Raw genomic sequence first — 27,742 nt, 5'->3', positions numbered from 1 at the left:
TAGGATGGACTTCACCTAAGTAGGAGGGAAATAGACTTCTAGGATGGAGGCTCGCCGACCTCTATTAAGAGAGCTGCTTAAACTAGGTAAGCTTGAGCTGGAGATTGGTTGGGAGATGTCAGGAGATCTCCCACGCCTAGAGTTTAACTGGAGAGGGAGTAACTCAAAGTGAGAGGGGATACCCTCGTGGACCAAAGAATGACCCAAGCGAGGAAAAACGGAGCGGAAACTAGAACTAACAGGTGATGCTGGTGGTAGACGAGGTCTGGTGCACAATGGGTAAAGAATGTCACTGACGCCAAACGCCAAAATTAAAATGTCTGTACACTAATGTGAGGAGCCCCAGGTAACGAAGATGGAGGAACTGGAGCTACTGTGCAGGAAGTGAAAACCGGATATTAATAGGGATAACAGAAACCTGGTGGGAATAGTACTCATGAACTGGAAGTACAGGTATGAAGGCTATGTGCTGTTTAGAAAAGACAGGAAGACAGGCAAGGTAGGTTGAGTAGCATTGTACATCAATGATGAGGTTAACTGTAATGAACATAAGAAGTGATGGAATGGATAAGACAGAGTCTGTCTGGACAAAAATCACACTGGGTAAAAAAAAGCTACTAGAGCCTCCCCTGAGATAGTGCTTGGGGTGTGCTACAGACCGCCGGGGATCTGATTTGGATATGGATAGAGACCTCTTTAATGTCTTTAACGAGTAAACACTAAGGGGAATGTGTATCATGGGAGACTTCAACTTCCCGATATAGACTGGAGGACAAGTGCTTGCAAGAATAATAGGGGTCAGATTTTTCTGGATGTGATAGCGGATGGATTCTTCACCAAATAGTTTTGAAGTACCGACAAGAGGGGATGCCATTTTAGATTTGGTTTTGGTGAGCAGTGAGGACTCGTAGAAGAAATGGTGGTAGGGGACAACCTGGTTCGAGTGATCATGAGCTGATTCAGTGTCAAACTAGATGGAAGGATAAAAACCCAAAGGTAGATCTGGGATTAGGGTTTTGACTTCTCAAGGGCTAATTTTAAAGAGTTAAGGAAATCAGTTAGGGAAGTGGATTGGACGGAGGAACTTGTGGATTTAAATGCGGAGGAGGCCTGGGAATTACTTTAAGTCGCAGCTGCGTTAAACTGTCGGAAAACCTGCATCCAAGAAGGGGAAAAAACCATGAGGGCAGAAGTTGTAGGCCCAGCTGGATGAGCAGTCAGCATCTCAGAGAGGGGATTAGGAAAAAGCAGAAAGCTTACAGGAGTGGAAGAAAAGGCGGGATTAGCAAGGGGAACCTACCTTAGTGAGGTCAGAACATGTAGGGTAAAGTGAGGAAGGCTAAAAGCCATGTAGAACTGGACCTTGCAAAGGGAATTAAAACCAATAGTAAAAGGTTCTAGAGCCACAATAAATAGAAGAAACAAAGGAAGAAGAAGTGGGGCCGCTATACACTTGAGATGGAATGGAGGTTAAGGATAACCTAGGCATGGCCCAATATCTCAATAAGTACTTTGCCTCAGTCTTTAATAAGACTAGTGAGGAGTTTAGGGATGATGGAGGGATGATAAACGGGAATGTGGATATGGAGGTGGAATTACCGCATCTGAGTAGAGGGCCAAACTTGAACAGCTTAATGGGACAAAATCGGAGGGCCCGGACAATCTCCATCCAAGGATATTAAAAGGAACTGGCGCACGAAATTGCGAGCCCTAGCGAGAATTTTTAATCATCGGTAACTCGGGGTTGTACCATACGACTGATGAGAATTGCTAACGCAGTTTCTATCTTCAAGAAAGGGAAAAAAAGTGATCCGGGTAACTATAGGCCTGTTAGCTTGACGTCTGGAGTAATGTAAGGTCTTGGAAAAAATTTTAAAGGAGAAAGTAGTTAAGGACATTGAGGTCAATGGTAATTGGGACAAATTGCAACATGGATTTACTAAAGGTAGATCGTGCCAAACCAACCTGATCTCCTTCTTTGAGAAGGTGACGGATTACTTAGACAAAGGAAATGCGGTAGATCTAATTTACCTCGATTTCAGTAAGGCGTTTTGACATGGTTCCACATGGGGAACTGTTAGTTAAATTGGAAAAGATGGGGATGAATATGAAAGTTGATAGGTGGATAAGGAACTGGTTAAAGGGGAGACTCCAGCGGGTCGTACTGAAGGGTGAACTGTCAGGCTGGAAGGAGGTTACTAGTGGTGTCCTCAAGGATCGTTTTGGGACCGATCTTATTTAACCTTTTATTACTGACCTTGGCACAAAGAGCGGGAATGTGCTAATAAAGTTTGCGGATGACACAAAGCTGGGGGTATTGCTAACACGGAGAAGGACCGGGATACTATACAGGAAGATCTGGACCACCTTGTAAACTGGGGAATATTAATAGGATGAAATATAATAGTGAAAAGTGCAAGGTCATGCACTTAGGGATTATAATAAGAATTTTAGATATACATTGGGGACGCATCAGTTGGAAGCAACAGAGGAGGAAGGACCTTGGGTATTGGTTGATAGCAGGATGTCTATGAGCCCAATGCGATATGGCCGTTAAAAAGCAAATGCGGTTTTAGGGTGCATTGGGCGAGGTATTTCTAGCAAGGATAAGGAGGTGTTAGTACGTTATGTAAGGCGCTGGTGAGACCCACCTGGAATATTGTGTGCAGTTCTGGTGTCCCATGTTTTAAGAAGGATGAATTCAAACTGGAACAGTTCAGAGACGGGCTACTAGGATGATCCGAGGAATGGAAAACCTGCCTTATGAAAGGAGACTCAAAGAGCTTGGCTTGTTTAGCCTGCCAAAAGAAGGCTGCGGGGGATATGCTTGCTCTATATAAATATATCAGGGGGATTAACGTTAGGGAGGCGAGAGGATATTCTTTAAGCTTAGTACTAAATGTAGGCACAAGGACAAATGGGTACAAAAACTGGATATTAGGAAGTTTAGACTTGAAATTAGACGAAGCTTTCTAACCATTAGGGGAGTGAAGTTCTGGAACAGCCTTCCGAGGGAAGTAGTGGGGCAAAAGATCTTATCTGGCTTTAAGACTAAGCTGATAAGTATATGGAGGGATGATATGATGGGATAGTTTAATTTGGGCAACTGATCTTGGATTATCAGACAGATAAGTCTGTTCAATGGTCTGTGAGGGGATGTTGGATGGGATGGATCTGAGTTACTGCAGAGAATTCTTTCCTGGTGCTGCTGATGAGTCTTGCCCACATGCTCAGGGTTAGCTGATCGCCATATTTGGGGTCGGGAAGGAATTTTCCTCCAGGGCGGATTGCAGGGGCCCTGGAGGTTTTTCGCCTTCCTCTGCAGCGTGGGGCATGGATCGCTTGCTGGTGGATTCTCTGCAGCTTGAGGTCTTCAAACCACAATTTTGAGGACTTCAATAACTCAGTCATGTGTTAGGGGTTGTTATAGAAGTGTATGGGTAGGGTTCTGTGGCCTGCTTTGTGCAGGAGGTCAGACTAGATGATCATTTTGGTCCCTTCTGACCTACGAGTCTATGAGTCCTTGGCTCAGGCAGCAGTTGTTTAAATCAAATCAATAAAAATCAGTGTTCAGAAATGTACACAAGTCAAAAAGCCTTCGGCCCACAGGGCTTCCAGCTACAGCTCCCTCCCTTGTACTCCATGAGATTCTAATTTTTTTTAGAGGCACTCTGGAAGGGAGTTGGCACTGAAGTTCCAAGCTCTTTCAACCCATCTCTTCCTGTCTTTCTTTACACTTCTGCCTGCCTTCATGCCCTGCAGCAGCAGGGGAGGGAGGTGTCTGTCCATAACTGACACTTCTCATAGTTGGGTGTGGGGGAAGGCTGGTTTTACTGTTTGCAGGCATAAAAGGTTCTTAACGCCTTCCTGCTCTGTTTGTAGACCCCATCACAAAGGCAAAGAGTGCTCCTCTATCAGAGGTTCTCGTAGTACTAACTAGTGTTTTCTTAACTACAGCTTTTGCTTAGTCTTCATCGTCAAGGGTTTTGTGCTAATTATTAAAGATCTGAGGTACAATTCTGACACTCGTAGTCACAAAGCAGTCCCAGTAAAACCAATGGGACTACTCACAGAGTATAAAATGGGAGAATCAGGACATTAGTTCACAGCAAATTAGCTAAATGATATTCTTATTCAAAAAAATCTTACCATTAAAGTATCTTCATCCTGGAGTAGGAGACTGTGATGGGGCTTACTCCCATTACCTGTTAGACAAAGGGCTAAGAGCCAATTAGTGCAGCTGTGATTGATTGATTCCTGATCAGAGGGGGTGGAGCTAGATAAGGATCATTAGGCACCTGGGCCTTATAGGGAACCTGAAAGAACTCAGTAGGAGAGAGACTGAAGAGAAGGTGGAACTCTCCTGAAGACAGAAACTCACAGAGAGCAAGCCAGTCTCCTGTAGGGAGGGAGCCCTGAAATAGGATTAGTGAAAGTAATTCAGTGAAGCCCAAGAGGAGAGGAGAGTGTTTAGTTCAGCACACAGACACCAACTCCATGAGTACTCTGGGCTGAAGCACCTATGGAAAAAAATATTGGGTGCTTAGTACCACCGCTCTCAGCTGTTTGGGCAGGGCCCTGCCCAAACAGCTGATTGGTGGGGTTACCAATCAGCTGTTTGGTGGCTATAGGAGGGGCTTGGGGGAGGAAAGAGGCAGATTAAGGGTGGAGCATCACGGGAGGGAGTGGAGGGGTGGTGGAGCACCCCTGGGGAAAAATAAAAGCGCCTATGGTTAAGCAGAGGAAGCAAAAGCTTGGAGGACCTAGGGAGAACCCAGAGGTCCGAGAACCAAAGGGAGGCTGTGTAAAGCATAGCTGTAGTTCCGCACCACAAAGAGGCTTATAGGTAGGAAGGGACCCAGGGAAACAGGAGAATGTCTAAAGAAGCAGACTCAGCTGCTTCCCAGAGGGTCCCTGGGTCAGAATACAGAGTTGAGCAAGGATATGGGTTCCCCCACCAGCCCCTGAGGAAGAGGCATCCAAGCCCAACGGAAGGAATCTTGAGCCTACGGTGGAGTTGAAGACTGATCTGAAAGGACAGGCTGAGGAATACCCCATAGGGAGGCTTTTTTGTGATGGGATGTTTATGGACTTTCTCTTCAACCTCCTTGTTACCCCAGAAGAGGACCAAACTGTATATGACTTGGCACTAAATCCAAGCCATAAAATGTCCGGTGAGAGGTAGATGGCCTGCAGGAGGTGGTGAATACATTACATTTCACAGTCAAAGAGTCAAGCAGATGAATAAAGATCAGTTACGAAGGCCAAACTTTCCAGTAACAAAAATGTCAAAAAGACATGTTGTGTGTCCTTAGTGAGAAAGCTGGGTTTGTTTTTAATTTTGGCACTGATGACTATGTGACCAAGAGTGAACAGAAGTCTCTATAGAAAAATCTATAACTGCAGATGTTCTCTCTCAGTGTAAGAAAAAAAATATCCTACCTTATGTTTGGTTGTCACATTCCTAAAACAATGGTACTTTGCTGAAAACCAGAAGGATGAACAGCTCCCTGTGAAGATTACTTCTCTGAACTGGCCAGCAAAAAGCATTCAATAGCAACTTCCCCAACACTTTTCCTAGAAACTAAATATGCTAGCACCTTTAGAAAATTCTACTCTACCTGCCCAGGCAGCAAGAATTGTTTGTGTTCTTAAGACCGAGCCATCTCACCAACTCAGAGAACCATTTTTTTTTATCTTTATTGGTATTAGTTGTCAGAATTAAATATATTCATAAGCAGGAGACTATAGACAGAAGACAATGCTTGGATTACTTTTCATATTTTTCTACTTTAAGGGGAAATTATACTTTTGTTGATAGACAGTGTCCATCTGGTTTCATAGTGCTGGGGCAGTCTCTCTGTTTTCATGAGACCATGTCTGAATGAGCATTGTAGAAACTATATTATCTTTTTTTTACAATAAATTATTTAGAATTTGTTACCTGGTTCTAGCAGGTTATGAGTCTACTTGAACCCTGATTTCAAAGCACCTGTGGAAGTTCAATGTTCCTAACTACATGCTGGGACCAAAATAAATGCATCTTAAAAGTATTTGCAAGTGCAGCACTTAATCAAGGGCATAAAGTTTCCAGTTATACCTTTTAGGATAATCTATGCAACCAAATCCATTAGAGCTACAAAGGAACAGCATTCCAAGAGGAGCTGTGGAGGCTGAGCTTGATAAGTTTACGAAGGGGATGGTATGATGAGAGTGCCTACAATGGTATGTAGCCAATATGCAACGACTAGCAGCAAATATGACCAATGGCTGGTGATAGGACACCAGATGGGGAGGGCTCTGAGTTACTATAGAGAACTCTTTCCCAGATGTCTGGCTGATAGGTCTTGCCCATGAGCTCTGGGTCTCATTGACTGTCGTATTTGGGGTCGGGAAGGAATTTTCCTCCTGGTCAGACTGGCAGAGACCCTGGGGTTTTTCACCTGCCTGCCGTATGGGATATGGGTCACTTTCAGGTTAACACTAGTATAAATGGGGGACTCTCTGTAACTTGAAGTCTTAAAATCATTATTTGAGGACTTCAGTAACTCAGCTAGAGGTTATGGGTTTATTACAGGAGTAGGTGGTTGAGGTTTGGTGGCATGTAACATGCAGAAAGTCAGAGTAGGTGATCAAGATGGTCTCTTTTTGCCTAAAAAGTCTATGAAATTACAGGAATTGTAAGAAAGTGCAAACTGCAAAATAATCCATAGTCACAGTAGTCTGCTTGTAGCTTTTGCTTTTAGCTGATGATTTCAGCACTTATTTCAAATGTGAGGGATTACAGAATGTACACACCATCTTTGGCTGTCTGAAAATTTCCAACCTCCTACAGTAATCAGGTGGAGAGATTATTTTGCTACTCTGTATGTCTCACCAGAGCCACTCATAATACAGGATGACAGAAAAGAGAGTACGGAGCCAGAGCCATCAATCCTGTGAAAGGAAGTGGTGTGTGCTATTATGAAAATGAAGACTGGGAAATCACCAGGGGTAGATAACATGCCTGCAGAATTGTTAAAAGGGATCAGCAATCGCAATACTGAAATTATGTGGAAAAATTGTAGTGATATATGGATGACTAAAAATTGGCTGAAAGACTGGACAAAGGAAATTTTTCTGCCTTTCTCAAAGAAGGCAGATATGACAATTGTAGTATCTATCATAACATCACCCTGGTGATGCATGCGAGCAAAGTTCTTCTCTGCATCATTCAGAATAGCATGAAACAAAGGATAGAAGCAGAACTATCACCACAACAATCTGTTTTCAAGGCACATGTGACCAAATGGTGAATATTAGTCACATTACTGGAAAAATACAGAGAGTACAATCACCCACTGATCACATGCTTCACTTACTACTCAAAAGTGTTTGATTCTCTCTGACATGGCCATCTTTGTACTATATATTGGCAGATATGGGTAGTCTAGAGCATTCCAAATTGGCAGATATGGGGAATCCAAAGCATGAACTCATTTCAAGTCTCTTTCACCAACATCAGCCACGGTGCGAACAGTGGGCAGTCTATGACACAAGAGTATATTTTATTGCAAGCCTTTAACACATACACAGAATTTATGATGAAACAAGGCTTGGAAGGTTTTGACAAAGTAGAACGAACTTAGGTGTCCACCAATGGAAATCCAACTGACCTCACAAATGCTGATGATATTACACTCTTTGTAACAACTATGATGCAAATGTTGGAGTCCGTAAAAAACAGTTAGTGAAGAATATGGACTATTCCTGAATGTGATGAAAACAAAATGCACATACTTTGACTCAGCTAACAGAAATAGGATGCAAGTAGAAATCACAATTAACAGACAAGCTAGAGAGGCAGCAGATGAATTTAATGTCTGGGATCACATATAGCCAATCAATGAAGCTGTTCCAAAAAATCAGAAAAGACAAGGGATGGCTTGCTCAGGTATTGCCTCCCTTAAGAAAGTGGGAAAAAACATTCTGTCTCAGAACGGGCAACTGGTGAAAAGACTAATTTTTTTTCCATACAGATTTATGGATGTGAATAAAGTTTCTGCTGACAAGAAGAAAATTGAAGCTTTTGTAATGTGCTGCTGGCAAAGACTCTTGCATATTTCATGGACAGAAAAAAAAGATGAATGTCTATGTTAGAAAAAAAATATTGAACAGAAGCAGACCCTGATGTCAAAAACCAATAGAAGCAAACTTACGTACTTTGGTCACTTTAGGCATAGGAAATAACCTTGAGAAAGTAAGGAAAGAATGGTGGAGGGTCATCATAGTAGAGAATGATCAGTGAGGAGATGAATGGATGGTGCAGCAAATCACTGGAAGGTCAGATGCTGCGTGCTTGTAGATAGCGATGGATCACGAAGGCTTCTGAAAATTCTGCTGTTATAATTGTTATGCAGACATGAATAAATACATTTATTTGCAATAATCTACTCCCTTTAGTTGTATAAAGATGATTATCAAGGATGTTGGAAGCAAAACTAGAGCCATACTAACCCCTCCCACCCATACTACAGATAAGTGGAGACATTTTTCTTTTCATCAAATGAAAATGAGATAGGCCCTCCACCAGTTTGAAAGTTGAGTCCAGTTAACATGTGACCTAGCAAAATCTGTGAGTGCATCTGCTCTGTTCATGCAAAACCCATATTTGCCCTCACAAAACCTACCTTCTGACTATCACACTGGGTAATTGCACATAATGTTGAATTACCCAATTTACTAACAAACAGGCTTGCAAAATTTGCATGAATAGATAAGGTGGCCCACTAAAAATTTGTCCCTGAGGTACCCAATGAAACCATATAATGTTACTGCAAACAGAGAGGAAGAAAATTATTGGAGATGGAGTCCCACAATCCATGATGGAGATCACCAAGAAAATGAACTGATCTCCAGAGTACAAATCATAGTGAAAGCAAACTATGGAAACAGAATGTATATGATGTTCTATGCTTACCTCTGTGGGTAGGTACTGAAATCCCCATTGAGTTGTTTTCTTTCACAGTCAATGGGTGAGATCAAATTCTGATGTAATGGCATGCAACATTTTTATTTAAGGACTTGAGCTGGTAAGTGAGTCATTTTTCAAAGGCAATCTTTATTGTCTCCATATAGAAGCATCTTTCTTTTGTTGTTCTTAACAGAGTTTAGATCAAAATATGCCATTTTACATCAACTATTTTTAACGTATACTTATATTTTATTTCTTCTAATTGCAATATGAATGCTTTCTAAGAAGGTTACCTCAGCAAGCTTACAATGAAGACTGCACCACTGCTAATGTTTTACTTAGCTGTAACATAGCAGTTCATTTGCTTCACAAAACGATTTCAAAGTGAAATATTTTCATACCTCCCTCTACATCAGCATTTTTGCAGGCTGCAGGATCTACTCAGCTACTGCATCTGCAGTGAATCATATATAATGATTATTTCAATGACAGAAGAAATACTATGCATGTAAGGTACGTACATATTTTCTTTTCCAATAACATCACTAATGCTTTTTTCAAGAACACTAATTTTCATGCAGGAGAGGTCACTTGAGCCTCAGTGGTATTAAACCTTTGAGTCTAGATTTGAGTAAGTGCATTTTTGGTTTCACAAAGAACTTAAACAAACAAAAATTCTAGAGAGCTCATGGGTTTCAGCGTCATTCAAATTAAAATACAGAATATATTAGTCCAACTCTGTTAACATCTCACCTGCGTTACCAAACTAAATCAGAAATGAAGATGCTAAAGAAGAAAAATAGCACTGATTTACTGCCCTTTGGAAAAAAATATGCTATTAATGAGTAATTCTTGGTTTTGAGGATTTCAACCATATTATCACAAAACTAACCAATTAGTAGGTTAGCTCACACATATAATAATGTCAGATACATATAACCTTTTTTATTAGGATAAACAATTAAATGTGATGACTTTTGTGCTGGAAGATACTGATTGAATGGATCTTTGCCTCTTACCATCCACGCAGGCTGGCCTTGCTCTTGTTGTACCCGCAATCTGTCCTTTTTTACATGCACAGCGAGCTGTTTGTCGGGCTATAGTCCTTCGGGGCTGGCTGCTATCTCTGTCCAAAGTAACAATCTCACATGTACCTGCAGCCAGTTGACCTGGAAAAAGAACCAGCAATAGGTACCAGAGTCACTGAATGCACTACAGGCAATCTATTACAGTTGAATAGAATCATGGCCCAATGTCACAGCAGACACTCCACAACAAATGGGAAGCCAGCTGATGGATATAATAAAAGTGAGATGACATACAATTTTTCTTTGTGGTGGACATGTGAAAACCTTGCAAACTGGTTCTGTCAGAAAATGGTTATTGTTCTATAAAAGCAGGAAAGCTAGGGTCAAACAAATTACTTTTATGTTAGTTGGTGTAAAGGAACAATCCATTTTTGCAGCAATGAAATTAAATGTGGCTCTGTCTATATGTGTGTAAAAAAAAAGGTTGAAAATATCAAAGGCAAATTTCAGAAAATATCTGCTTGATATTACTTTCCATGAACGTAAATGTTAATTACAGGATTTATTTCTTTGAAAATCCAGTTTTATAACAAAGTATTTTAGTTTGAGCAGATTTTTCAATCCCTTAATTTAGCTTCCATCCCATCACACTAAAATACAAAAGCACTTACATACATATTTCCTATTAAATATTAGCCTGTGATCCTTGTATACACTAATCATGCCATCAACTTGCAAACCACATCAAGATGACACTATTTAATAGCATATATGTATAAGTTCCTCTGATCTATGCTGTTTTCTCCAAAGATACTAAGAAAGCCCATTCAGTTTGATTCTGGATTTCATACATGCTCTAGCATAGATAGAGAAAGTAATAGAAAATGTTTTTGATGGAAGTTGTGCCAAAAGTGAATCTTGAAAGTTTAAAATGTTACATTCCTTTTGAAGATGTTGATAACATGACACTAGTAAAGGCAAATGTTAAATTTTGCAAGCAAGACAGATATATTATTGATAATACAGTGGTTAATAAGGTATGAAAACAGACTATCACTTTCTACCGGGTAAGTCTATTATTTATCTCTTCTAGATTTTATGTTACAGTGCAAGATAACACTTTTATTTGGTCTTGTACTTGCATGCAATCAATTACAACCATTTATGTGAACATGTGCAAAAATGTGCCTGAAATTCATAAGCTAACTACATCTAGTTCTCAGAATACTTGAGATGGAACAAATGCCAATCTGGAGATGACAAACCGGGCTGTGCAATTTCAACAATATTTCTAGTAAATGTTTTCAGGTCTGTTGAAAACTTTCATGTTTCTTGTCAGGTGAGTCTTATGATGTAAGGTGCACATTTGAGCAAGCAGTTAAAGACTGTGATATCTGATCTTTTACTACCATAGTCCCATAAAAATAAATCCTCTTATTTCACAAAAAGTTACCTGAAAACAAAGGTAAATTCAAATGAAGTAAAGTCTAAATGATTAAAATAATATTGCCGTTTTAGTAGATTCTCATCCTTAATGTTTCTCGGCTTATGTTTCATGACCACTCCCCCTGGGAAACGTGAATAAGATTTTTGAAATTATCAGAGGAGCAAAATATTGATGGGCCTCATCCAGCTACTGGGATTGATTCACCAATGAGTTGATCTACTTTTATGTTGGTGGAACTCTATTATATCAGTGAATTATACCAGGGTAAAACTAAAATAACACAGTGATGAATCAGGAGCTCAGCTTTCTACAGACTGCTACACATATTTACATATCTATATTAATCTATCTAAACGTTTTCCAAAGCACCCAACACCATGTTATCTAGTGCCTACTAGTTAAATTAGATTTGCACAGTGAGATTTTTAGAGAACTTTATGAATCTTCTTCTCTTCTGCCTTCCCTGGTTAAGATGTGTTTATCTTAAGCAAGGACTATTCATTTTTTATTTTGTTTGTTTGCTTCTCCTCTCTTCTTCCTTTCTCCCATTAATCTGGTTATGGTGGGGAAGCTTTTCAAAAGAGGAGGACTTTGCAGCATGCCCAGACTCTGTATTTGGACCTCCCTCGGAAAATTGTTCCAAAGTTGACACCCCTTAAATTGAAGGAGTAAGAAAAAGAAAGAAAGATTTTCCACATCTCTCACACATCTTGTCCTGCACTTTGGGAGCAGCATTGTTCCAAAGGAATGTAAATACATTAATGAGTCGTGTGGCGATGCAGTCATTGATGCAGTCATTGACGTGGCTAGATCAGGAGTGGGCAAACTACGGCCTGCAGATCGGATCCAGCCCACGGGATTGCCCCCAGTTGTGCTGCAGGCCCCACACCACACTCAGAAGCGGCTGGCACCAAGTACCTGTGGTCCCTGGCGGCGGGGGGTGGGGGGCAGAGGGCTCCGTGTGTTGCCTTCACTTTCAGGCACCACCCCCCACAGATCCCATTGGCCGGGAACGGGGAACCACGGCCAATGGGAGCTTCGGGGCAGATACCTGGAGGCACAGCAAGGGCAGCACACACAGAGCCCTCTGCTCCCTCTCCCCCAGGGGCTGCAGCGCTTCCTGGAGTGGCAGGGGGCCGAGGACAGGGCAGGCATGCAGGGAGCCTGCCCTGGCTCCGGAGCGCGCCATTGCCACCCCGGAGTCACTTTAGGTAAACGGTGCGTGCTGGAGCCCAAACCCCTCCTGCACCCTGCCCCCCAACTCCCTGCCCTAAGCCCCCTGCCTGCACCTAACACCCCTCCTGCACCCCAACTCCCTGCCCTGAGCCCGCATACACCCTGAACCCCTCCTGCACCCCAACTCCCTGCCCTGAGCCCTCTGCTGCACCCCACACCCTTCCTGCACCCCAACCCCCTGCCCTGAGCCCCCTGACGCACCCTGTATGCTTCCCTTCACTCCAAACCCCTGCCCTGAGCCCCCTCCTGAATTCCGCACCCCTCCTGCACCCCAACCCCCTGCCCTGAGACCCCTCATATGCCCCACACCCCTCCTCTGCCCAAATCCTTTGACCTGAGCCCCTTTCTGCACACTGCACCCACTCCCACTCCCGCACCGGCCCTGCATACAATTTCCCCACCCAGATGTGGCCCTTGGCCCAAAAAGTTTGTCCACCCCAAACTAGATCTAGCCCCAAACTGGGCTAGATCTTGACCCTTGATTAATTTAAATGAGACGGTGGAGTGGTAACAGAAATAGAATGGAAACCAGTGGAGGGATAAAAGCACAGAGGTGATGAGCTCACAGTGGTCCTGACCACTCAGGAGGTGGGCTGCAGTATTCTGGACAAGCTGGAGTTTCTCCATGCTTGAGACCGTCAGTCCAAAATGCAGTAAGTACAGTAATCCAGCCTGGGGGATGACTGTATGAATCACTGTAGGAAAAACCTCATATGAAAGGAAAGGGACAAGTTTCCTAGCAAGGTGCAGATGGCCACCTGGTTTTCTAGACTAAGCACAGGGTATGATAAATGAGGGTAGTGGCCTTCAATAAGCCAGCTCATTCAGTAAATCAGTTCTCCCTTTGGACCCATTTCTGAGCTAGAAATACAGATATCAAAATCCAAAACTGATACAAATTTAAAAAAAATGGCAGCACTTCTATAATTAGTATTCTTAATTTTGGGCCACAGAAATCATAAATACCCACAACTTCTTCAGTCAATGGGAATTGTGGGCAATCAACACCTTTTTTTAGAGAGAGAAAAATAATGTTTAGTGTTCAATTCTGCAACTGTTCTGGGTGAGAATCCTATCAAGGTCATTGACAGTTCTGTGAATACATGCATACAAGCTGCATAGCATGGGAGGAAAAACGAGGCTCCATGTGAAACGATCAAATCTTAAAACGTGTCTTAAAACAGAGTCTATATTCTTGAAAAAATAAAATCAAATGCCAGTTTGCTAATGAAACAAAGATTTCTTCCCAGGTTATTTTTAGGCATACTGGTTTGCAATCTCATCAAGACAGACATGTATTCCAAAGAGCCTTGAAAACAGAACTGCATGTCATATGAGAAACAGACAACTTTTGTAAGATGTTTGATGTCCTTCTTACCACATCCCCAACATGCAGTATAGTAATTGCTCATGAAGGAGGGTCTGCATGATGATCTAGTTAATGTTAGTTCTCGGTAGGAAATAACGTTTCTGTTTTCTACCACAGAATAAAATAATTCATTTAAAAGAAAATCCATTGTGATTATAACAAATGTGATATAGTTATGAATTTCTCTCTTACACACATTGAAAAGCAGAAGACTTAATTTTTCCCCAACATAGGAATTCAGATGGAGACACCACCTTCTCCATCTTCTAATACGATACAAACAGAACCTGATGTAAAAGGATGGTTTTACTAAGGTTTTTAGCTTCCATATTCATCCAGGAACTTTAATTCTGAATTGCACATGTAGGCTTATATTGCAGTTTCACTGAATAATTTTCCATGCACCACCAATTTGATGCCTAGCAACACAAGCTTTTTTTAGTTCAAAATGCATAAAGGTAGATATTATTAAAAATCTCAGCTAGATTCAGGCTCTGTTTGTGATTGAACACAATGCCAGTAGTTGTTTCAAATCAGATCATCGTAATAAATTCCGCAGTTATTGAAATACTGAAGTCTTCTTGATGGCCTAATCCTGATTGATGCTAAGCAACCACTGAAATAAGTGGGAGTTTAAGTGGCTTAGCATCTCTCAGGATTTGCAATAGATATTAACCCGTAAGTGTCCAATGAGTTTATACATATTTTTCTTAGAAGAAAAATGACAATGTTTTAGGGAAAGCTTGAAAATATTAATTCCATATTTCTTTCTTCCAATGAAATATTCCAGAATAATATCTCTTTACTTGACAATGACCTGAACAGTATGATTGCATTTAAAATGTCTACTTTTGGACATAGCCCTTTAAGCTTTTATTTTAAAATACAGTTGAAAACAATAGCACTAGGCAATTGCAGGAAATTAATTTAACCTAGAGTAACAAATTCTATTCTCAGCATTACAACAGTGTAAATTCAGTGTAACTCCAAATTTACATTGGTGCAATTGAGAAGTCAGTGAAACAACTTTATAATTACTGTCGCAGAGCAGAATTTGGTTCATACTCTATAACTGAATCTCGGAAAAGGACATTCACTGAAACAGAATTATTTCAAGATAGCTCTCAACTGAGAGTACAATTTCAAACCTAATTTATGCTACAAATGCATTCCAATTTCTCAAGGAACATATACATTAAAATGAACTAAATCCCTTTCCCATCACTCAAATATCTGATACTGAAAACATTTGTCTCAAAGATGTTCAGTCTGTCATTGAGGATCACCTAGAACCCAAATATTTTATTAAAACATATAAATTGTTTAGGTAAAGCAGTGCAAACTGGAATTCTTCAAGCATACTACTCTAAGACAGCAACTCTCTTTAAATGTTCTTAACTGTTTCCTACTGGGTATGACTGTGCTGATGATCAAAGAACCCAAGGATTAATCTGTCACTGTTACTGAAAGAAAAAGGAATTACTTTGGATAATTCCTTCATTACAAATTTATCCTGCAGAGGTGCCATGAGCTAAAAAGCATTGGATGCCTGTGACTCAGTTTTGGGGAATTTCTGGACTCCTGCAGAATCTTCTGTATGATCTTTGTTGAGTTACATCTACAGAGCCAAATTCTGCTTTCATTTACATCAGTGTAAAACTGGAGTAACTCCAATTTCAACAGCATTATTCTGGATTTACACTAGTGTAAAAGAGCATAATTTGGCCCATATTTTGCAGTGCCTACATTAAAAAGTTTTTCAGCTAAAAGCCTTCTATGATTTATAAGTAAATATTATGAATTAACAAGTGAAAAATCTGATGAAGGTCTGCTCTTTTTAAGAGTGTGATTGAAATATTTTCAAAATAATGCAGCTATGAAACTATATAGTATGTCCCTAAACTAACAACTAATCTTGTTGTCATTTTCAGACTACTACTTCTTAACCTCTTCACACATAAAAGCAGTATGGATGCTAGGTGGATAGGGAACAAAAGTTATCCTTTTCACTCTGAAATAAGCAGTTTTAATTAAAGGAATGATCCCCCACAGCTGGGTAATTGTATAGGCAAAGTCTATAGTGTAATAGGCCTTCAAGATTCATTCAGTACATTCGTTTATCCTCTTGTGGAATTATTTTTAAAGTAAGTGTAATAATATTATGCTAACACTGAACATGGTGTTGCCAGTTTACATTATTTGCTTAGTGCCACAGCTTTGAAACTCAACTCTATTTATTTTTGTATAAATATATATTGTATTGTTCTCTGTTCACTGCCTTCAACAACACAATTAAAAGGAAAATAAATGCAGACAGTGTCTCCACCAAAAAATTCTGATCAAAAGACCTGATTCTGCAGCCGTTTCACAGCCTGAACTTTTTGCTGATGCCAAAAATGATCTCACAGCCAAGAGAGGCTCAAAAATCAAGACATTAATGCACAAGGCATGTAGAAACATTGCATACATTATGAAGTTTACCATTTTCAATTTGCTTCCTGTTCAGTACATTATTTCCAAAAGTGATTCACAATGGTGAACAAATGCAGGGCATAGCAGTGTTAATTCTCAGACACCTGCACAGTCACATGTCCAAATTAACACATTTGGCAGTACATTATATTCTCTGTGAAGGGAAAATAACAGTTTGGAATACTGTGTTGAGGAAGAAACTTGTTCAATATCGTGGCAGAGGACAGAGGCATAACAACTGTCCACGTGATAAAGCCATCAGAGTACACAGGATAAGTGTTTCTGATTAGTGGTATGTCGCCATAAGTCAGATTCATCAGAGTGATGCATATCCAAAAGCAGTGCAACTATTTATGTTTGTAAGGAACATGTAACTAGGTCTCCCACACCAGCATTTCCTGATGAGTGGACTAGGACAGGCCAAGTATTGGCAACACCCTGCACTCCCCATTACTATCAGGCAAATTATAGCTGCTTCTTTTGTGAGTCTACGCAGGGGCAAAGGGCTTCTCTCTGCAGAATACCCACAGCAGGCCAGATATGATTTGCCCTACCTGCCCTCACATAAATCTTATGAATATTAAGGAAAACTAAGGGAAACGTAGTCTGCAGAATAATGTACAGTTTCTTTAAATCTCCCTCAGTGATGATTCCTCAAGTAATTGTTCTTTTTAAGTTCCCTTAACTCTGTTTAGATAGTGAGTCTGAAACATCCCTCTAAATGTGGAAGTCATGTTACCACTGCTGTCAGCAATAAACACAAGTGATAGAGAATACCTGGGTTCTTTTCGTTACAGAAATACTGCATCCATGCAAAACACTATGGATTCCAAATATCTGCACAAAGCTGCTGTGAAGAAGAATCTAGAGAAGGGAAGCACAAAATGTTGATGCTAGATTTCAATTAATCTGTTCCCAAAGTCTCTGTCAGTACCAAAAAGAAAACAAATGCAGGAATCCAGGCTTTAACATATCTATGCTGATATATCAATTGAGGGTTTGGCCAACCATATGTTATCCTTCTAAAAACGATGAGAAACAGCATTAACTATCCCGTTCACCTCTCTTTATTACTCTGTACATATTAAAACAAATCCATCTTGTTTACAAAGCAAATAGCCACAAGAGAAGAACAAGAGGTGCTTTCATAAAGGGGAAGCTTTTCCTCTGGGGAAAGGTGGAGAGCAAGAAGCATTAATTTTCCTGAACATCTAGTAACATTTGTTGAACCCAGCGGGAGCATGTTGTGAAGGAACAAGTCTGCTGTCTTCAGTAGATGTCACTGCAGGGAATATGAAACTGGTTTGAGGGAACATGCACATAAAGTCAACTATCCAAAACAGATATTATAAAACAGCAGAAGTGAAAGTAGATTTTAACCTGTCAGATCCATCCTCCTTTTCACTCTGGAAAGCGAATGCCATTCCAATATTGCAAACAAACTAAAACGACACACAACACAGACTCTAAAAGATCATGTGAAGGCCCTCCGTACTAAGTAAACGTTGCAATGTTCTTGGATCTACAACAGTAATGAGATTAAACTGTTCTGATCCAGTAGTGATCACATGGGAAAAGAAAAATTCAATAGGACAGAATTTTTTATTTAATTAAATTTTGCATGTAAAGGCCTGAAAAAACAGTCACACTAGACTTCTGATTATCATCAGCGAGGTAGAAAGTTTACATCCTATCCAGGAAGAGCTGTGTAATCACTCGGTGTCCATAACACTGCTCTGGAAAATGGGGAAATCAGAAGGCTAAACTATGCAGTTGAAAACAATTGCTGCCTAATAGTGTTTTGTCTTGGTAAGTTACCATGGTCTAACTAATAACTAAGAATGCAACAAAAATTCAAATAACCTGATTATTTAGCCATTGCAGTAGCAAGAATGTGGCCATATTAAATCATCCACAGTGCAACCCCTAACACATCTAGTAAGTAATGTCTTCAAATAAACACATTTATTATGAGGTATAAATAAGGCACTGTTTTCCACCCCATTTCTCCACAAAAACTGGGATTCATTGGGCAGTAAGATAAAGAATTCTAGGAGGTGAAGCCAGAGAAATTGGCTACTCTGTGTGTCATTCTTTCCTGCCTGCCCCACTCACTGCGTGGAGAGTTTCTGTCTAAATTAATCCTATCAGCTTCAAGACTTTGTGATCTGAACCACCCTCAGTTAGGGACAGATTAGCAGCTGACAAGGAAAACCCTGAAAGCGCAGCCCCACCAGGGTGTATGTCTGCACTGCAGCTGGAAGGTTTGACTTCCGGCTTGGGTAGATGTACACACACTAGCTCTGCTCAAGCGAGGGCACTAAGGGTATATCTACACTGCCATTAAAAACCCATGTCTGGCTAATGCCAGCTGACTAAGACTCACGGGCTCAGGTTAAGGGGCTGTTAAATTGCAAAATAAATGTTTGGGCTCCGCTGGGAGCCTGGACACTAGGACCCTGAGAGGAGGAAGGGTCCTGAACATCTACACTGCAATTAAACAGCCTCTTAGCCTGAGCCCCACAAGCCCAAGCCAGCTGGTGTGGGCCAGCCTCAGGTGTCTAACTGCAATATAGACATACCCCAAAAAGTAGAAGCCTGGCCCCCATGGCACAGGTTATTGCTCAAGCTAGCTACCCAAGTATAACCCTGTCCAAGATCCTAGGAACATATTCAAGTGGCTAACTTAAGCCAGTGGTTCTCAACCAGGTGTACCTGTACCCACGGGTGTACGCAGAGGTCTTCCAGGGAGTATATAAACTCATTTAGATATTTGCCTAGTTTTACAACAGGCTACATAAAAAGCACTAGCTAAGTAAGTACAAGCTAAAATTTTGTATAATGATTTGTTTATACTGCTCTGTATACTATACACTGAAATGTAAGTACAATATTTATATTCCAATTGATTCATTTGATAATTATATGGTAAAAATTAGGAATACAGCAATTTTTCAGTCATAGTGTGCTGTGACACTTTTGTATTTTTAGGTCCGATTTTATAAGCAAGTAATTTTAAGATATTCAAGGCAAATCAGACTACTGAAAGGGATACAGTAGTTTGAAAAGGTTGAGAGCCACTGACTTAAGACACTGCCCACGCCACAGTGACCACTGTGCTATTTTTAGTGCACTAGCTTTGAGCAGAGTTAGCGTGTGTACTCCTACCCACACCAGGAATTACACCTCCCACTTGCAGTGTAAATGTACCCTTACTAGTACCCCAGCAGCTGGTGAGAACCAGAGGCACTATGGAGGAATGATGCCTTCAAACAGATGGCATGGCCTTCAGCAGATGTTGGCCCTCCTGCCATTTCTGAAAACAACAACATACATTGAACCATGTAAAGGAAACTCAATTAGTAGAGATCCAAAGTTTCCTGTTCATAAACAAGCAGTACCGCATTGGCTCAAAGGGAAAAATTCATTTAAAATGTAATAAATTAAAAAGGGACCCCTTTTCATCAAGCCAACCCCAGATATGTTTGCATTAACTTGGGGAGGTGATTTTAACTGACTGTTTGAGTGTTTGAGTAATGGCTTAACTATCTTCCCTTTCAAAGGATTGTGTGCACACGGGGAGACGCTTTACACACACGAGTAACACAGAGGTGCAAGCATTCTGGCTATATAAAACTCAGCTATTTTGCTGGCATTCAGAGACTGTTGCTATGTCTGGGCAAGCTTTGCTGCTGCTTTGGTCATTTTTATCCTTCCTGTTCAAAGCAAAAACGTGAAATAGATGCACAGTGAAAATCAAAACAGAGCTTGATCTTTGTTGCCTTATTTCTATTCTGCCATTCAGAGGGCGAGATCCCCAGCTGCATCGGAGCTGTGCTCAGCATCACTCAGAAGGTGATGGGCAAAGGTAACTTTAAGCTATCTTTGTTCTCCTCCTATGCTCAAGGCCACCAGGACACAGTTTAGTCATTAAAGAAACATATTGGCCTCTAGATTGCTCTAAGTTGCACTGACTTGTAAGATCCTCAACAGAGTTCGATAGAATGTACTGCACTCCAGTCATGCCTCCTTCTGCACTGGCACAGCCCTGGTACCTGGGATGTTAGAAGCAGTGGCATACAGCCAACATATCTGACTCTATGCCAGCCATGGAGGGCAGCTATTAGTGCAGTGCTCTAGCCCCTTAGCACCAAAAAGGGGCTCCAGTGGAGGGCCAGTGTCTAGTCCCAAAAATCCAAACCCTTTTTTGAGCACTCAGGAGGTAGGATAATACAGGTTGGTGCACAAGGGTTTGCAGTAAAAATCTGTGCTCAGCGTCAGTCTGTTTCATTTTTCAGTCTGTACACCAAAGCATTTCTCTTCTGTTCAAAGAGCCCAATTTTGCATACTCACAGCTCCTACTGATTCTATGTAATATTCACTAAATAAGAATGTGTTTCTACATTAAGAAAAAAGACTTATATACACCCACCCCACAATTAAAATTAGTCTCAAGTTACTGAAAAACTAAAAGCCTTTTCAGTCTACAGTAGAAGAGATAAATGGCACAAATCCACTCAACTATACAACTGTAAGATAGAAGCAAACAAAAAAAAGTATCACCCATAGGTATGAAAGAACCAAGACTTCAAGTTATCAATTTATGTTAGCGAAAATAACGTTAAGAAGTCATTAAATTCATGACATTGTGTTTAAAAGTTTAAATTAACATTTTTATTTTTTAACTATTCCCTGTCTAATGAGGGCCATCTTTAAATGTACTAATCATTTTTGATACCCAGTTAAAACTTAAACTGTGCTATCAATTTCCTCACAAACACCTAATACATAATACTGTTCAGACCAAGCTCCTTAGTAACAAATGAAGACTCATTTGTTTCCTTGGCTATCTGAAGAAATATGCTTACCAGTATTCATGAATTACCATTGAGAAAGATGCTACCCAAGGCATGAAGTAGTGGCACATCTTGGAAAGAGACTATATATTTAAAAAAATAAAAAAAAATATATATAGGTTGTACTGTATGACTCTAAAACCAAAGATACTTCAAAAAAAACTTCTATAGAACGTTTAGAAATAAGCAACTTGTGAAATCCCCTTCATACTGGTAACGGAGAATGAATCAGTCACCATATTCTTTGAAAACCCCAATTTAAGCCTGATATTATGAATCCTTTAATCGAACCCTTTGAAAAATAGCACTATATAAGGCCCTAATTTACCCTCTATGGAAAACTCCCATTGACTTCAATGGGAACCCTACAAGCAAAAGATCCACAGGATTATGTCCTGAGCTGGCAACACTCTGTGTCTCCTATTTTCACCTAACCTATAGCTATTTCAGATTTTATGATAGAATATTGGCTGTGATCAAAATTTCAGTATACTGGGTAAGTGTTTCTGATTAGTGGTACTTTGCTAGAAAACCTCCCCATTCATATTCTGAACCAAGCTAAACACATGTATATAGGCCAACTCTGTCACCATAGACCCTGGTGGAGAGTCACCAAGGAGGAACATCTGCCCAGGTTGGAGGTTGTGGCAATGGACACTTTGGACATGTTATGTTAGGAGCAAGTGCAACCCAAAAAGTAAATGACGGAAGGCCAGAGAAGCTAGGATATGCCAATTCACAATTTTCTTCCAGCAACCTTGTTGTGAAGTGTTTAGCTGAAAGCTATTACCGCCACCGGAAACCCTGGGAGGATGATGGCTCTATTATTAGCTGCTCTTCTTAGGGATAAGTCTCTGCTGGAGTGCAGAGGAACAGATCAATCTTGTTTCAGTGGTTCTCAATCTAGCTTTCAAAAGTATGAACACAAGACACGTGCACAAGAGAGTACAAAAGATACAGACAGAAAGTTGGAGTGCACAGAGGTAGATGGGAACAAACACAGCAAGAAAGAGACGTCTGACCCATCAAACTCTAAGGTCAGGTACACATGGATATCACACACTCTACATATGTATATCAGATATACATGACCACATTTACCAAAAGTCGACCTGCCTTTGTTATTAAAATAACTTAATTCTACCTATAGCCATAAAATAGGTTGAATGAAAATTGAGGATAAGCTGATATCAGAGGTGAAAAGCTGAAAATAAATTTTGTAATAAAGAAGGCTTTTCTGCAAAAGGCCATACAATCTTTCATCTAACTGCTCTGAATCCAAAATGGGTAAGATTTAAACAAAAATATTTTAATAAAATAAATTTAATCTGTACTTATAATATACAGCAACCTTTAAATTATCACATTATGACACTGAGATAAATCCAATCATTCAAGAGCTTGGGTTGAGTATGCCTGGACAAAACAGGCAGACAGAAGCATTATTATCTAAAAGACAGCTAAGAGATGCGAACTAAATGATTAATCACCACTGTAAATGGTTCTCATGCATCATGCCATTTCTCCATGTTATGTGTATATGTATATTTTTGTCTTTAATTTGGGAGGGTGGGAAAGAAGGGAAGGAAACAGAGATTTTGAGAGAAACAAGTGAATCTCATTTAATCTTAAAAAATATTGGAAAAATATTCTTCAAGGAAGCCAGTTTATTTTACAGAAAGAAGAAAGAAAGATCATTATTCAACAGGCAGAAATTTATTACATGAGAATCAAGATCTATTTAAATATACAGGACTGAAAGTCAAAAGGTTTGCATTATATTCCTGACTCTACTACGTAGTTGCTGTAGTAATTAGCAGGACTACTTTCATGAGTGAAGAGAGCAGGATTTGGCAGAACATAGTCCAGATTCAGGAAGCACTTAAGCACATTAGTAACTTTAAGGATAGCCCTTAATTGGACTACTTCTGGGTTTAAGTGTTTGCAGATATTAAATAAACATTGTCACAGTCTGTCAGACTCCATTGTAGTGATCTGTTTAAAATGAGTCAGGAAGAAAAGTTTCTCCCCCTACACATTCTGATGCTGTTCTGATGCTATATTTCTAAGAAAAAAATAGTTTCAGTTTCAATTTTTTCGGTTCTTTCTACTTTCTCAAAATCTTGCATGAATGTTTAACTTTTTTGATATCCAGTTTTAAATAGCGCTGGCAGCCCTTGCTAACCTCAGAAGATATTACTCATGTGAATTGTCCTACTTAAATTAATGGACTGCTGGTGAGCAAAGGTTGCAGGACTCATCCCTAATCTAATATATAATATTAATAACAACAGAAAATAACTTGTGGCTCAGTAGTTAACTTTCAGAGTTTGATTTGTCACTGATTTTAACAGAATTACACTAGCGTAAAACTGGAATGACACAGAGGCAAATAAGATTCTGAGACTTTAAAAGTACTTATCAAATGTAGTCTGGTCTTCCATTCTGCTGAAACAAATAGATTAAACAAATCTAGCCCTTCACTAGTCTTTAGTGAAGATGGCTCCAGCTCTTTGGAAGATTAGTTGTATTATCTGTTATGCAGTGTCCAATGCTGCTCCCATTAAAAGAAGTTTTGGCACAGATTTCCCAGGCAGAACATTTGACACTCTGATGAGAAAATCTTCAGAACTATCCCTTTAGTGAATTTGTGTTACATCTTCAATAGCTGTGGTTCTAACCAAGGACATTTGTCAAATAAAGTCTTAGCAAAGTGGCAGCTCTAGTCCAAGAGCCATTCATTTTATATGAAGGGATGGGCCATCACTGCTAAAATTTGGAGATTTGTTTAAATGTTTATATTCCACTGTATCAGTTTTCAAGACTGTGTTCATAGGGTGTTATGAAAGCTCATAAAAGTGAATAAAAGGCTCAAGAAAGTCCACATAAGGTTCAGTATTCTGTAGGAATCATGCAAATATTTGATACTTACTGTATGTTTATATTGTTTACTTAGATTGTAAGCTATTCAGTGCAGAGACTGTCTCTTTTAGATTTGTACAGCACCCAGTACATTGGGTTGATAGAGGCATGTAGACACACTACCATAATATGTATATTTAATAATATCTGTATTTGTTACATATTACGGAGAATTAAGAAAGAACGGCATTGTTGTTAAGGCCTGGGATTGGGAGTCAGGCAATTCTAGTTCTATTCCCAGTACTGCTACAGGTTTCCTGAGTGACCTTTGACAAGTCACTTAACTTCCTGATTTCTCTGTTAAATGGGGGACAATAATAGTCATCTGCCTCCACAAGGTGCTGTGAAGCTTTATTCATCATCATTAGAGGAGAACTCTTAAGTTCTTCAGATGGAGGGCATTATGTACAACTGTACAGTATCACTTATCAAACAGTAAGACTCACCCAGATCTTCAGCTGTGGTGCAGTCACTTTATGCTGTGCCACCAGAGCAAAATGGCGCCAGCTTAACCAGCCATGACGTATTCATTCTAACACAAAATGCCACCACTGAAGCTCTTAAATCAAAACTCATTTAATCTCTGCTTGTGTATGGGGTATGGGTAGAAAAAGTGGCGGGACCCCAACTCTATGCCTACGCAATCCCCAGGTGTGGCACTAGCCCTTTGGTAAATTAGAACACCAATCAGACTGCTGTATGCCAGAGGACTAATCCAGAGCAAAGGTGGCCATGGATTGGGGAGCAGAAAGGTGACTTAAAACCAGTGTTGTGCACATCCCTTTGCGCTGCACTGTGCTAGCTGCTCTCTGACTGCATCCAAGGATGAGATCTTGTAGATTTTTTCCCTTTACAAACAACATATTAAGGATCCACTTCCATAACCATTACTACAGTGAGATTTGCAAGTGTAAATATTATCATCATGTATAAAGGTTACAGGATCAGGCTCCAAATTTCATAAACATTCACTTTTCAAATTGGAATTTAGCCTTCATATAGAGACATACCTCTTCATTATTGCTGATGTTAGATTTTTTTAAGCATTAGAGCTTCATTCTACTTCTCTTCCTTTGCAATTTCAGGTAGGCAGCTCCTGTTTACTACAACTCCTGATTTCATATATTAATATAAGTTTGACATAACAGAACTGCTCTGCTGATGTGAGATAAGCTTATTCCATCTCCATTCCATTTAATACTTGAATTCCAATATCTTTAATCAAGCAAGACTGACCGTTGTCAGAAATACACTAGGAAAGCAGACGTAGACATATAAATTCCCAAGAATTCATTAACAGTAAAGTGTGTCTCAGACATTTTTGAGTCTGTAAAATCCTTTAACTGAATGAAAAATAGGTGTGTGTATTTTACACACACACACACACAATTGTATTAAGGGTTTTTTACACACTCAGAAATTGCAGAGATAGCCTAAAATTGTTTGATAACATACGTGAGGTCTCCAGTGGTACTTAATTAGAACATGCATGGCAAACAGATGACAAAATAAGAAAAATAAATAAATAAAAGGAGGTCAAATCCAGATACAAAGCAACTTATATATTATATTAAGTATAAAATATACACAAGATAGATGTGTTTTGATGTGTATAAAATGAATACCCTTGGCCTGATTCTCTATAATCTCACACTTTATGTAGTCCTCTAAATGGTATAAAATGCTCCCAAATCAGAAATTTTTGACTCATATGAGCAGTAATTTTTTACATCTATTTGGCACAGATGTAAATGACTACACAAACACAATACGATGGAGACTCAGGCCCATATGCTGCAAGACATTTAGTCCCATCTTCAGTAGTGTATGTTAAATGGTTTCCCAGTTGCATTTAAATCTGACTATCCATTCTATCAATTACCCTTTGAATCAGTTTAATATAAAGACTAAAAGAAAAGGTCAAGAATGGAGTGGCTCATCAGCCATCTGAGTAAACCTTTGCACTGTTAGGTGAGAGCTAGATATTTAGAATTAGCATCCTCTCTCCTCTTGTTTTACATGGGACTTTGGAAATATCACTGTGCACCTTGCCCTAGAGAGTGATTGTTTATTGTGATTTTACATACACAGACACACTAATCAGTAGAACTACTACTTCTTTGGTGAGTACTTGCCTTCCCATTCAGTGGGGGAATTTGTGACAGTAGCTACTATGAGATTGAAAGACACAATGGACACAATGCCTCAGATTAAGAAGAGAACTGGGATCTCCAAGCAACCAGTCACTTCTACAGCATATTCACTGTCTTGAGTTGAGATTAGCCCTTGGCATTTGCGGACATTAACACCCTTCTCAAAGTCAGTTTGCTGAAAAAGAACCCACACTTTGGTTTAGACTCCAAAACAAACAGGTAAACAACTCCCTACAATTCCAAAATCAGATTATTGAATAGATTTAGATATCTTTTTTTTCCCCAATGATGGAGTTGTATTCAGTGACAGTGTAAACATTTTACTTTGAACAATACAAGAACCACAATAAAAGAGTGTAATTAGCACTGGAAAGACAATCTCTAGGAAGTACTTTGATTTCAAAAGACTGTTGGAGTGATTGTCACCCCTGCTGTGCTTGGATTCTATCTTGATGTGCATAAAGTGTGAATGCAGAGTGCGTTATTATGGAACCCATTCTGCCTTGTGTTTGTGTGCTCATTGCTTTTGCCATCTTGTGGTGACCAAAAATAGAAACCTACACAGCAGCTTATAATTCACAGTAGAATCATGCTGCTGCATTTTTTAATTCCTCTGTGCATATACTGAAGATCTATAACCTGAATCATACTTGTGTTTTGTCATTTATTTTTAAAATATAAATGTATTTATTTTTAAGATTAAGCCCAATGAAAAGCACAAATTTATATATAAGCATTTAAAATATACTTGAATGTAAAATGCCTTAATATTCCATAAATATATTTCTAAAATTTTATATTAACCAAAATATGCTTTAAGAACTTTTCTAGGAGGTGGAATGCTACTTGCACTCTCTCAATACAAATAAAGGCAACCTCTGGTCCCCTAGTCAGCTGAAGGACAGTTTACTGCATGATTAAAATCATGAGGTTTGGATTTTACAAACAAGATAATTATTTATGAAACAGCATTGCTTGTGGGTTTTAGTTGGTTATTCATTATTTTAAATGATCAAGGAAAGCAATGAGCATAAACTATATCTCCTTCCTACGGTTAACTTCTATAAGAAGTAACCCATTTTGAGTTAGCAGTCCCAAGAGAGATAAGACTAGGCCTTCTGTTGCTAAGCAAGACTTTGCCATTTATTTCAAGCTTTAGCCGAGTACAAGCAATAATCACTACTGCCTGAAATATATTGGAATGAAAGTACATGGGACCATTCATGACACTTCATCAGCATGCAGCAGGCAAACAGAGTGACTGCAATGATTGAATACAGGCTCAGACTACTGGCTTTAATCTCCA

At 39.7% G+C, this 27,742-nt stretch overlaps 1 protein-coding gene across 6 annotated transcripts in view; it reads right to left on the bottom strand.

Annotated features, from left to right (window-relative positions):
• Positions 1-27,742, bottom strand: part of LOC116828374 (chemokine-like protein TAFA-5) — a 659,974-nt gene that overhangs the window by 268,651 nt on the left and 363,581 nt on the right. For all 6 annotated transcript variants that reach the window (XR_012655736.1, XR_012655730.1, XR_012655738.1 and 3 more), the window contains exon 2: positions 9,973-10,122. Coding sequence is in view for 1 of the 6 variants with exons in the window: in XM_075065014.1 (XP_074921115.1) it covers positions 9,973-10,122 (150 nt within the window). In the remaining 5 variants the exon portion in view is untranslated. The remainder of the gene's footprint in view (positions 1-9,972; positions 10,123-27,742) is intronic.

Source organism: Chelonoidis abingdonii, chromosome 1 (genome assembly GCF_003597395.2).
Source record: "Chelonoidis abingdonii isolate Lonesome George chromosome 1, CheloAbing_2.0, whole genome shotgun sequence".
Lineage (NCBI taxonomy): Eukaryota > Metazoa > Chordata > Testudines > Testudinidae > Chelonoidis > Chelonoidis abingdonii.
The sequence above is the reverse complement of the archived record's forward strand: the minus strand, read 5'-3'. Positions and strand labels throughout refer to the sequence as shown.